We start from the raw sequence: 13,229 nt of genomic DNA, 5'->3' as shown, positions 1-13,229 counted from the left end.
TCTTTTGCTTCAAAAGCCAATGAATTATGATTTAATTTTTAGGCAGGGAGTACTTTTAACTATTGAGATGAGGGGTATCTCTTATGTTTTCTCCATGCTGAGAATGTAGCAGAGCATTTGCAAGCATGGAATTAGGGCTAGCTGGATGGGATCTTTAGTGTGCCAGCAGAAAGATGGTCACATACATGCATAAATTCCTATTTCCGAGAAACCTTTTCCAGTGAAAAATGAAATAAAATTGCAGACTAGGGGCATCCTAGCCAAACATTTTTGAATTCAGGCATGTCTACGTCTAAAATTCTGATGTAGGTTATCAGTATTCTTGTGTAAAAGCACTTCATCACTGAATTAGAGGAAAGATGAAGCATGCGGGAACAGATGTGATTTTGAAGAATGGAATATTGAGTAGCGAAAAAGAAAGGTGTATTTTTTTTTTCTTGCTCTCAGGAGGTTTATTGGTTGTTTTTTTAATGGCTATTCACTTGCTGAACTGTAAGCACTAAATTTTTATAAGTGAACAACATGAATGCTCATAATTTTTTGGAAGTAACGATAGAAAAGAAATAGAAGATATTCTTCTTATGTTTAACTGTCTGGATAACTGCTCTAGGAATGTAAAGGTATTTACCTGCTGCTAGTGTATCACTTGCTTAGTCCTTCCAGAAGATCACAAACAGCAGCTTGTTCCCTGTAGCTGCCTTTGCCAAGAGGATGTTGCCTTCACAGGCAAAATCACCAAGTTGTAATAAGTGAGGAAGGGACAATAGCTTGGTTTGTTTTTCAGATTTATTGTTAAATAATCTGCTATGTGGGCTGATTCAGACGTACCTTAAAAAATAGTATTTATTCTCTGTAGCTACAGTATTAAGTACTTAAATTAATATGACTTAATTTGTGTGAAGGAGGAATGGAAATATGCTTTTTTTATTCGTCAGAATCCGAACTGTGGTTCAGAAGGAATATGAGGAAATATATTCCATCTGTGGTTAAGGAGCTGTCCTTCCTTATAACTCAATCCTGCTGCTACTTGTTGTGTCCTCCCTGTTCAGAACAAATTGTCACACATAGCAAGATGATGATTTTATACCAACTTGTGATTTTTGCTGTTATTATTATTTACTTTTTGGATGATCTTCCTGAAAGACAGTTTTTAATGTGTTAGTAAATCTCAAGGGATAGATGTAAAAATTCTTTCTTTGAAGCTGACCTAATGTTATCTATGCAGAGGAGGTGCCCAAATGTATGTAGTTACTAGGCAAAACAACAACATCAGTGCAATAGGCAGCATATGCTGTATTAAGGCATAACTGTCATATCTGAACTGTGAATTTTTCCAGTCACTATTTACAATTACCTCATTTGCTCTAAGAGTGGAAGCATGAACAGAAAGCCGGGTTTAGTGTGGATGATGGTTTCATAGTTAGAATTCAACCAAAGACAGAATACTGGGGGTTTTGTTGCATTAGCTTCTGCTACAGACAAGCAGCTCTGAGAATAAAGTGCTACATGTCTTTCCAGGCATTACAGTATTTAATTTTCAGTTAAATGTTTTAAGCATTTTTGATCAGCTGACTAATTTAAAAGAGTAACAAACGCATTTTAAATTAATACGGTTATTTTATCTTAGATATTTTAAAATATCAGAATCTGAAAATTCGCAAGTTCCTTGCACTGGTAAATATGAAAACCTCTTTGATATGATATTTTTGTACCTGTCTGGGGCAGAAAACGTACACTGTCATTTCAGATTCATCTGTCTCTTACTTAGGAGTTATCTACTTCCTTAACTTTATGCATCATTGGAATATTTAGGGCTATTTGTTCAACTGAAAGAAAAAAACTCCACTTTGCAACTTGGTTATGCTTGGGAATCTGATAACAGTACCTAGAAAATGTGCCCACGAGGGAGTAATATTAGTGGTAGAAATGCTCTTTCCTCTTTTTTTTTAAAGACAAAAATTATGTAAGTCTTAATAAAACCATCCAATTATCTTTTTATGTATGCCGTATATATAGTATAAATACATAATACATATTTTTTTTAGAAAATATTTTTTCAAATCCCATGTACAGTCCAAGAAAATTATGATAAAGCATGATGGTTGTCTGGGGTAAAGCCAAGAGTCCAGAGAGTCAAGCTCAGAAATTTAAAGCAGAATTTAAGAATTTAAGGTAGAGATTTTAAGGTTTGTGTCTGAAGTAAGGAATACCAAAAAATTCTAGTAAACCTTTGATTCATTATCCTGTACAAGCCCTAACTGTAATAATTTCTGTCAGTTTTATGAGTTATTTAAATATGAAGATGTTTAGTCTTTCCTTCTACTAAAAAAAATTAACAATTGCATTCCAAATTTGTGTCTTTATTTTTTTCCCTAATCACAGTCGAAACACAGTGTTCCTGTAGATCAAAGAGAAATGTTGTTGTTTGTGACTGACTCCACACTGCAAAATGCGGTTCATGGGATTCCAAAAGTTGTTGCTGTGTCAGTCACTGCGTCGTGTGTTCTCAGCATGGAAATCATAGAAGCCCTCAGTGCTGGCTCTCGACTTGTCTTCTTCAAGGATGCTCTGTGGGGAAATGGTAAGCTTTGCACGTGGTTTGGAAGCAGTTGGAGTCCCACAGAAACAGCACCCTTATCTCTGACACCACAACATGTGACCTCCAGAGAGGTCACTTTCATTATCAGATGAAGATGAGATTTTGAAAGTTTGGGATCAGAAATTTGAAAGGGATTGTAATTTCAGCTTTCTTGTAAGGCTTCTTTTTCTGTATTTTTTGCTTGATCTGGAAAGTGAAGGAGAAATTCAGTGATTTTGTTGTAGGTTCAGCAGTATTACTGTCAGTCTTCTCTGATGACTGTTGAATCTGATGACCATTGTCAATCAAATTTGTGAGCTCAAAAGCAGAAGGCTCAAAAATATTAAGGAATTTGCATGTCCTCAGATAGAGAAATATTACAAGCTCTCCTAAACCATCTTAGCTGTGAGCCTTCACTCCCATACAGATTATGAAATTATGGTGGTTGTTCACTTTACTTTCATTTTTAGTCACTCCTTTTTTGTGTTCAAGTTTGATTGTGTATGGTGGCTGCAGGGCTAGTTCACATCTCGCACCTTCAGTCAGTTCCAGAATGTAAGTGAACTAGAAGTACAAAGCTGTTCAAAAGGCTGTGTGTCCTGAAGCAAAAATCTCTGCTCTGGAGATTAAAGCATTGCATGCATCTACTCTCTGTAATCTCTGAAGCAAAGTAGGACCACCTGAGGGGTTGCCCAAGCTTATTATTACCAAGAGAGCAAGATGCAATGCAGTCTGGGTGGCATCAGACTCTCTTCTGGCATGTTCAAATTTTTAAATTTCTTCTTCTTCAAATTCGAATTTCTTCTTCTCCTCGGGAGTTGCGAAGTGTAACAAGAAGCGTGGTGCATGTATCACTGAAAGCAAAATATTTTGTCATTGAGAAAACCTGATGGAGTCTATTCATCTGTTTGGTAGCTGGCAGAGATTGTTGTCTTTATTGGCCGTGACAATTAACGTGGTCACCTTTTTCCTCGTTACTGTACTGAGTTGAAATGTCTTTTTTGGCAGGTAGGATTATTTGTGTTGAACGTACTGTTCTCTTGTTACAAAAGCCTCTTTTGTGCTCGGCTGCCGGTGCTGACCTCAGTGAGCTGACTGGCCCTGTCAGACTCGATGAGCTGGATTCTACAACACAGGCCAGCTCCGTTTGTGCTCTCAGAGGTTTGTATGGCCTTGCCTGAAATGAATGCGGTTAATTATTTGTGCTCACTTTAATCTTTTGTGTCTTTATATTGATTTCTTGCACAAACAGTGTGGAGGGATAAAAAAAGCATGGCATTGCTGTGGGTCATTAGGATATTTAAGATTTTATGCTTATTTGTGGGCTCTGTTTGCCTTTTGCTGGCCAAGCTCTGCTCCCACTCACTCATACACCAGAATAAATGTTTAATGCACAATCTGTTTCATTATATTCCTTCCTTCACTGTCTTCTTTAAGGAGCCTTCTGTTCACACCAGCCTTGTTGATGTTGGCAATAATGGGTTATACCAATATTTTTTAGGCAGATGGGTAAGATATGTTACCCAGATCTTGAATGGTAGGGGTTAGTGGCTGATTTCCCTGGAGCTTTGCTGCAGTAGAACAATTTATTATTTTACCATAGTAATTTAGCATAATGTGGCCAGTATTTGCTCACCAACCACTTTGGATGATAGCTTTGTCTAATATCTTGGTCTTACCACTAACCATGCAGAAACATTTCTTACTACAGATTTTCTAGTGTTTCCAAATCATGCAGAAACATCCTCTACTGTGTATTTTCCAAATGCTTTGTCCAAACAACTTCTTAAACCTCCCAGTTGTACAGTGCGTATGAGAAAAAGTCCTTAGAAGCCCATCAACTCTTCAAGGCTATTTCCTTCCTTAATTTAACTTGTATTGTTCCAGTAGCCCTTGTAGAAAGTTCTTGATGCACGTTTGCATTTGCACCTTCAAGTATTCACTGGAGCATTTAAAATTAATTTTAAATTTACAACAAATAATGGTTTTCAAATTAATTCTTCAGCTATAAATATGATAGACTGAGAAGACAGTTTGAAACCAAGCAAAGCCTTTACTAAACATACCTGCTGCTATGGTAGAGCCACAACTTAGCAATGCCTCTGTGATTAATTACTGAGCACCTTGCAGTGACAAATGTTGAACAGTGCATAATGAAAACCAAGCACAACTAGAGGCACTTCACTCAAAGCCTTGGTTGTTATGTACATGTTGCATTGATACAGCTGCCTGAAAGATACTAATGTCACTGGATGTGAAATGCTTTTTGATTTTTTTTTTAACTTCTCCGGTAGTTATATTAAGACTTGTCAAGAATTATTAAGAATTCTCTGCTGTTAATTTTATGATTATGAGAAGTGCCAGTCTTCTTTTTTCTTGTTGACAGTGTTCACAGTAGGATAAAGGAAACATCTCTCTGTCCTTTCTTTTTCCAGCAGAGCAAAAAAAGTACACCTTTTGTGATCTGTTGTGTAAACAAGTACTTACTTTATGCATATGGGAGATGTCATGCTTTGCTTGTCCTGTGTTACAGATAGAAGAATGACAAAAGGAGAAATTAATCCTACAACCTTGTCTTGTTTAATCTGGAATTTGTGCAGGGTAGCTGTTATCAGTATGTTCCCACACCTGAATACCAACATAGAATATAAAATACCTCCTTTAAACTTATGCTGCTGCAATATATAGATGAAAGCTCTCACTTTTGTGTGTACTGAAATCATTTAATAGCATTCAAGAGACATATTCACTGTTTTGGGTTTCAGTTAGTTAGTGCCTACACCTTTCTGCTGAACTAATGAAACTAATGGCATTGACCCTGCTTTGTTGGTGGGAGAATATACTTTTGGTGGAGTAACGCGTGGAGGGAGATGTATCTCTAAAATTCAGTCACTGTCTCTGATCTCCTGTGTCAGAGAGTTTTTAGTCTGGCTTTCAATGAGAAGAAGTTATTACCTCATTCATTCTTTTTCTTTGTGCATCCTCTCATTTCTTGTACTTTTGGTCACCTATGTGTGCTGCACACTGGCAGCCTCCCACCTAGCAAGGAGGCTGCAAAGGCTTTCTCTACCTCTTCTTGAAGGAGTGTGCCTTCCTTCCCCTTTGGAAGGAACATCTGAGCCAGTCCAAGCTTCCACATAAAGCTGGGCCCTGAGCAACTTGTTACAACCCTGGACTGGATGTTCTTCAGAGGTTTTTTCCCCATCAAAATAGAAAATGTTCCAGTCCAAGCAGATGCAATGAGTTTGTCAGAAATCCTTGTTTCAGGGAGGTCCAGTCATACCGACTCTGGGATAATGGAGTGTGTTGCTCTTCAACAGATGAGTGAAACCCTGTGGTTGCTTTCTAGTGAAAAGTTTATTTTTCATTGCAAGATGAATCTGTGGGTTTCACCTGAGATCCTAGGGTTAATAGGTTTATTTCCTTATCACTATGCATTGCAAGATAATTTCTAACCTCTTTTTGCTGTATGGTAGCAGTCAGGATGACTTAAATGTTGGCAGAACTGTTCATACAGCACAGAACTCTTTTTCCTATTAATCATGCTTTGAGCAAATTCTACTTAGTCTATACCACATATGATATGTGGGAATATTACTTGATTAATGCTGTTTGCCTAGTATATGACTCACCAACAGTGACTGAATTTTGACGTTGAATATTTTCATATTTAAGCCTTTACTCAGGCGTGGGGGGGTGGTTTCAGTTTTCCACTTAATAGTGGGACTAAAATGGGGTCAGTCAGTTTACCTAGATTTCCTTTTTTGATTGAATTTTTGCCTTTCCTGTCCCATTAATCAGGATAACTGATTGGAGGAAAAAAAATCCAAACCAACACCTCCATGTTTTAATTGTTTCAACCAAAGTGTTCCTTGGCATTCCACATGGCAGACCTGCTTTTCCAGGTGTTGTCCTATTGTCGATTTCTTCTTAATGGTGCCAGCCACAACCCTTCAAAATAGACTAGAGGTAAAAATCATATTTTGGCTATGAGCATTTTCATTTAAAAGAAGGATCTTGGGAAAATATCCAAAAGGTCTGTGTATGTCAAGCAAAATCTAGAGTCTTGAAAAAGATGTGCAGCAGTTAAGCATCCTAAACATGAGAAATCACTTTGCATATAGGGTGCACAAGACTGTCACTAGATTACTACACCTGTTGCTGCTTTGAGTTGGTCTGACTTCAGTGATGTCTGGTGGTTTTCTCAAGGGAACTCTACATTATCATCAAAATAATCTTCTCCACTAGACATAATCACATCAGAATGATCCTGATTGATTTTCTTCAAATGTACTTGCACTGGCATCTTGCAGTTGGAATATGTTTCACAACTGGGAGAAAGTGAAAAGGCTTAGAGAGAAAGGAGATTTGGTTTGGTTTTAAAATGATATTTTAATGATGAAGGAAACATACTCAGCAAACTAATTGGTAGCTTTTGATGAACAAGAATCATAAAATCACTGAATCATAGAATCATTTAGGTTCAAAGGGATCTTTAAGATCATCGAGTCAAACCATTAACCCAGCACCGCCAAGTCCACCACTAAACCATGTCCCCAAGTGCCACATCTGCATGTCTTTTAAATACCTCCAGGACTGGGGACTCCACCAGTTTCCTAGCTGCTGTTCAAATGCTTGACCACCCTTCCAGTGAAGAAAGTCTTCCTAATATCCAATCTAAACCTCTCTTGGCATAACTTTAGGCCATTTCCTCTCATGCTGTCACTTGTTACCTAGGAGAAGAGGTCAACCCCTGCCTGGTTACAAACTCCTTTCAGGCAGTTGTAGAGAGCAAGAAGGTTCCCCCTGAGCCTCCTTTTTTCCAGGCTAAAGAACCCCAGCTCCCCCTCGTCAGCTCTATTGCCCTTCTCTGTGCCCTCTCCAGAACCTCTATGTCTTTCTTGGAGTGTGGGGCCCAGAAATGGGCTCGAGGTGCAGCCTCACCAGTGCTGAGTACAGAGTAATGGTCCCTTCCTTAGTCCTGCTGGCCACACTATTGCTGATGCAGGCCAGGATGCCACTGGCCTTCTTGGCCACCTGGGCACAACTGGCTCATGTCCAGTTGGCTGTTGACCAACACCCCCAGCTCCTCTTCCACTGGGTCGCCTTCCAGTCACTCTTCTCCCAGCCTGTGGCTGGAGTTGCTGTGACCAAAGTGCAGGACCTGGCACCTGGCCTTGTTGAACCTCACACCACTGGCCTCAGCCCATTGATCCAGCCTGTCCAGATCCCTCTGCAGGGCCTTCCTGCCTTCCAGCAGATCAACACTCCCACCCAACTTGCTGTCATCTGCAAAGTCATGGAGGGTGGACTTGATCCAGATTATTGGTTAAAATATTAAACAGGACTGGCCCCAATACTGAGCCTTAGGGAACTCCACTGGTGACTGGCCACCAAGTGGGTTTAACTCCATTTAGCATTCACATCATTCAAAGAGAAACATACCCATGTAAACTCCAGTTTATCATGAACACTGAAGAATCAAAATTATTCCTCTAAGAGTCCAAGTGGTTGAGTAGAATATCTTATTCTGTCAGAGAAATGCCTGATGTTTCATTGTACACATGGAAATTTGGTCATAAATGTTGTATTTGAGAAGCAACTTTACAGATCTTCAGACTTGCTGTCCTTTGAACTCCCAAAGAAAATTAGTGTTTTGTTGTTGAGGTGTAGCTCCCTCCTTGTCCCAGGAGAACCAGAAAAGCAAGGGATTAACACCACATCTTACAGTCCAGACACTGTAATGCTCCATAGTCTTCAAGGTTTTCTTCTCTTGAAAGTGGTACAGAACTGTGAGATTGCTGCTCAACAGAGGCTGGATTTTAAAGTCTGTAGTTCTGTTGTGCTAGTGAGGTTTTATTCTCACTAGTGAGTGTAATCTCATTCTTACAGGTGAAGGTTTTTCTCTATAAATAATGCTCATAATTTCAGCATATTGTTACCATAAAATATAATATACTCTTTATTGGCTTCTCATAAAATACTGAATATATTTTTTCTTGCCAAAACTAGCGAGGGCCTTTTTATTAGTCCAAAATATCTTTGGCATTCCCTTCTTACGCACACACTTAAGACTGTCAGCCAGATCTAATCTCTGTTAAATCTGTATAAATTAAGAATAACTCCATTGTTAGTGGAATTTAATCTACATTGTTGTTTTCAGAAGGGATTGGGGCTTCTTATTGGTTTGTATTTTCTAAATATCAATATCAGGCTATTCGATCTGATGATTTTTATAGCTGTTTATTGCCAAGAAAACATCAGAGGACCAGAAGGAAAGCAAACAAGCAAAAACAAATCAGAAAAGCAGTAAAATCCAAACCAAAAGAACCGAGCCTGTTTGGAAAGTTAATTGTCAATTATCTACTTTCTGGTATTGTTAGACTGCAACACTCTGCTGTACTTTCGTCCCTTGTTGGAGGGACAAAGGAGAAAGGGAATGAGACTGTTGGAAGAGCTGATTCTTGCTCTGGCAAGCCTTAAGCTGTGGGTCAAGGAGGCTCAAACCTGCTGTGAAGCCAAGAGTGACTGTGTTTGCTGGCTTAACATTAGCATTTTGTAAGAATTCCATGTTCTGCAGGTACTGTTGTTGGAGTTAATGAGAGCACTGCTTTCTCCTGGCCTACATGCAACAGATGTGGCAATGGAAAGTTGGAACTGTGTCCCCAGGACAGGTGAGAGTCAGCATGCTCCAGAGCACTCCAGGTGTTTTGTAGATGTAGCCATAACAGCAGCAGGTGATGCAATGATTCCTGCAGGCACAGGCTGCACTTTGCTCCTTCCTAGAGCTAAGACGTAGTATTTTTATTGCTGATGAACTGATAATACCTGCAAGGTTACATTAATATATTAAGAAAGATACAAGTAGATATGAAATGATTTGATTTTGCAGTTTTTACTATTATTTGCAGTTATTACTATTTTTTAAACCAGTCTTGCTTATAAAGGTTTCACACCCCACGGCATTATAAAATTTCTTTTAATAAATATGCCCAAAAACCACAGGTCTGATTTTAAGTTCTTTTAGAAGTAGGTACATGTGTTTGTGTGTCTTGCCTTGTTAATCTGTGTATCTCAAATTCACCTCATTTTTGTACTGGACTATGATCTCTGCTACAATTTATCTAAGTATGAAAGAGTTGCATTTCAGACCTATTAAGTTAGTCACCTTTCTAAAAAGGATGTTGAATAATTCTGGCAGTATGTCTGTCCTGAATGTGAAGATTGATCCTACAGGACCTGTTGCCACCTGAAATGCTGAACCTGTGTCATACTGACATAATTTTGGAAAGCCTCCACTGCAGCTGCCTAGCCAGCTTGTGCTTGCAGAGTGTGAGATACCTGGTGGAATAAAAGCCCAAGGGATAAAAGCAGTCAGAGTGTGGAATGAAGTCAGGCAGGAAGGCAAGAAGTAAGGGAAGGAAGGAAGGAAGGAAGGAAGGAAGGAAGGAAGGAAGGAAGGAAGGAAGGAAGGAAGGAAGGAAGGAAGGAAGGAAGGAAGGAAGGAAGGAAGGAAGGAAGGAAGGAAGGAAGGAAGGAAGGAAGGAAGGAAGGAAGGAAGGAAGGAAGGAAGGAAGGAAGGAAGGAAGGAAGGAAGGAAGGAAGGAAGGAAGGAAGGAAGGAAGGAAGGAAGGAAGGAAGGAGTTATTTCTACTGAAAAAGCTTACAAAAAGCATAAGGAGAAATTGGGTTGATTTCACTGAAATAGATAAAATATTCCTAAAGATGAGAAGATTTGCGCTTTATGCTTTGTTGTACAAAAAAAAGGCTGAAAATCAAAACCAGATGTCCTGTATTATACTGTCATGCAAAAAATAAGGATGTGTCCATGTGCACATAGTAGTGTAGTCCAATTAAAAAAGTATCTCACCTGTGAAGGACACTTTTGCTTCATTTGGAGAACAAATGAAGTATCAATATTTGTTTAAGAAGTGCTTCCAACAAGGACTTATAGCTGAGGTTAATTTTGTGCATGACTTAAGTGTGCACTGAAAACATTGAACGTTTGCTGAATGAGGGCCTAAGTCAATAATTCACTTCAGCCAAATCTATACTACAAATTTTCTTTTGCCGTAACTTTTAGGAGGTTGTGAGATTAATATTTGCTTAAGTGGGGTGACTATAAATAGCAACCTCTCTCCATGCTGCCAGAGATTATAAAAGGAAGATCCTTTTGCCAGAAGAGTTTAGGACCTCCAATAGAGTTACTGCCAACAGAAGAGTTCTATTTGCCATCATCAACTGAATCTTTACCAGGGCTTTGCTACTAAAAGTCAACCAGCAAAGTATTTTAGAGAATACGTTAATTGGGGTTTTATTTCTTTTGATTTATGACTGATAGCTTGTTCATTTCTCTGTGTTTTTTCATCATTATTTTGTGTGTTTCAGAGAATTGCTATATTGCAACCAGTGCTCTGAAGTTGTCACAACACCAGTTTTGAAAATGCAGCTGGAAGTCTTCTTGAGTTGTCCATCCCGATCTCAAAGTACAGTAAAAGTAAAGGTATGGCATGAAATAAGTGTGGGTGTATGGGGTGCAGTGTGACTAGATGTGTAGACACATAGGTATTCTAAGCCACACTTCTATGAACAGTTCTGTCAGAAGACAAATTACATAAGACTATCCCATAATTTGATCTAATACTAAACTTGTGTTTCATTGGGCTAAGAACCCAGTTCCCAGATCTTGCTCAAATAATGCAGTCATTGATTTCACCCTGAGGTTTGCAAACTGTTCTATGGCCCAGATGAAGGGATTTGTTAGGTTGGGCCTTTGGAAACCTCAGTCTACAGTCTAAAAGGAATGTGTATTTTTAGACTTCCATTCTGAACATCTTTTGTGTCACCTCTTCTCTGCTTTCTTGGCCAGAGAAACAAAACTGTTTGATATTAAAATGATAAATTTTTGTTCTATGTGACTGCAAACAGAACATCTTTGCACACTTAAGATTTTTGTCATGGACAAAACCTGTGAATTTTCTCATTCCAGCTGTTGCAAAGGACAATCTCTTCTCTCCTGATGTCCTCCGCCAGTGAGGATGGGGTAGGTATAATGAATGCTGACCAAAGAAAGTTGAACTGCAGAACTTAATGGAAAGGCAGAGTACCAATGTGTTAGCAGGTCAGCCATGACTTGTGGTGGCAGGGTCTTGAAAATCTCCAGTGATGGAGATTTTGACTTTCCAGGCAGTTCACTTCAGAACTACACTAAGAGTGGTGAGAGATTTCACTGCAAGTGAAATGATTTTTTTCCCATGTCCAGGCTGTGATTTGAGTGGGCTGTGCCCTTTGGCAGTCCCACCTTCCAGCTGCTGATGCCCTGCCATCTCATCAGACTCACACCCTCCATTTTAGAAGGGGGATGCTGCAGATGGGCTGTGTACCTTCAGCTCAGCTGTGCATCTGCAGAGCTACCTGCAAACAGCATGCAGAGCTGCCACAAGCAGTGCGGGACTTGACTCTGTTCTCTGGCTGAGGATTCAAAGACAGCAAAGATACCCTCCAAGCATCCCACCTTTTGGGTCTGGTCTTGTAAATCCTACAGACCACAACCACTTCGTAACAGCACAACACTGAAAGCACTGGCAGGTGGAAATAGTAGAAGAATTTGCAAATGCATGCAGATACTACTTTATAATTGTATGAATGAAGCACGCATGAGCCATGGGGATCCATGGGCTAAAGTACAGTTTATGTAATCGTGAAGTAGTTATTCCTTTAATCTGAGATATCAGAAGAACCCTGACACTCGGCACAGTGACCCAGATTTATCATGGGTGAGGGAGGCACCTGGGTAGGTGCCTGACTAGCATTGGCTGCTGGATGGTTGGCAGCCTTCAGAAAGTCATTAAGTCCAATTAGGATTCCAAGATTTTCCCTCTCCCTTGCACGTGAACGGGAGCAAAGGTCAGTTTGTTGTCTTGTTTAATCATCCCAGTTAAATATCTTCAGTTAGGTGATATGTACTGGGGTCAGTTTGCTTTCCCTGTCTTACAAGGTTTCCAGCATTTTCCAATTACATGCTCCATGCTTTTAGTGGGATCTGTGGGTAATGTTTATAGTGAAAAGTTACTCTGAAAGAATGAATTATTTTTCTTATGCTAGAGGAGGTTGTATATTTCATTTAAGCAAAGAGATACAAGAAATTTCCAAAACATGTTTGCTCCTTTAATAGCAGTTAAGTCTTGCTGAGTTTTACAGGATGTGTCTGGTTTGGTTACAGACTGGCAAAACATAGTTCTTTTTCAAGTTGTTAGAATTCAAACAAGTTCTTTTTCATGTTTCAGTGTGTATAATGCCAGTATTTAAAAGTCTGGCAACTCAGATTTTTTTTCTTCCCTGGCCGAAACACAGGGATAAAGATTAGCCACAAGAAATACCACTTGAGGGGGTACTTTTTTTGCCAGTGCCACTAAAGTTTCTAAGGGTGTAGCTTTGTAATCAATTCTTTTGGCAGGGAGGTTGGTTTTAGCTGTCACTGGCCCTGGCCACTTGTTCCTCACCTTGTGGCAGCCCTTCTGTTACACCAGTGGAGTTGTTTGTGCAGCTGCACAGTGAACTGGACTGCAGAACCGGTCTGGGGTAAAAATAATCTAGGAAAAAAAAAAAAAAAAAGAAAAAAAATTGTTTATACCTTGGACCAGGCAACACC

The 13,229-nt window shown here is 39.4% G+C and overlaps 1 protein-coding gene across 2 annotated transcripts in view; it reads left to right on the top strand.

The window, feature by feature from the left end:
• SPIDR (scaffold protein involved in DNA repair) overlaps nucleotides 1-13,229 on the top strand; it is a 195,419-nt gene that overhangs the window by 180,887 nt on the left and 1,303 nt on the right. For both annotated transcript variants that reach the window (XM_066181678.1, XM_066181668.1), the window contains 5 exons: nucleotides 2,383-2,581; nucleotides 3,587-3,739; nucleotides 9,159-9,252; nucleotides 10,967-11,081; nucleotides 11,568-11,621. In XM_066181678.1, coding sequence (XP_066037775.1) covers nucleotides 2,383-2,581; nucleotides 3,587-3,739; nucleotides 9,159-9,252; nucleotides 10,967-11,081; nucleotides 11,568-11,621 — 615 coding nt within the window. The remainder of the gene's footprint in view (nucleotides 1-2,382; nucleotides 2,582-3,586; nucleotides 3,740-9,158; nucleotides 9,253-10,966; nucleotides 11,082-11,567; nucleotides 11,622-13,229) is intronic.

This window comes from Chamaea fasciata, unplaced genomic scaffold (assembly GCF_029207755.1).
Source record: "Chamaea fasciata isolate MVZ Bird 193981 ecotype frontalis unplaced genomic scaffold, bChaFas1.0.hap1 SCAF_1, whole genome shotgun sequence".
Lineage (NCBI taxonomy): Eukaryota > Metazoa > Chordata > Aves > Passeriformes > Sylviidae > Chamaea > Chamaea fasciata.
Note: the sequence above shows the minus strand (reverse complement) of the source record. Positions and strands in the feature narration are given on the sequence as shown.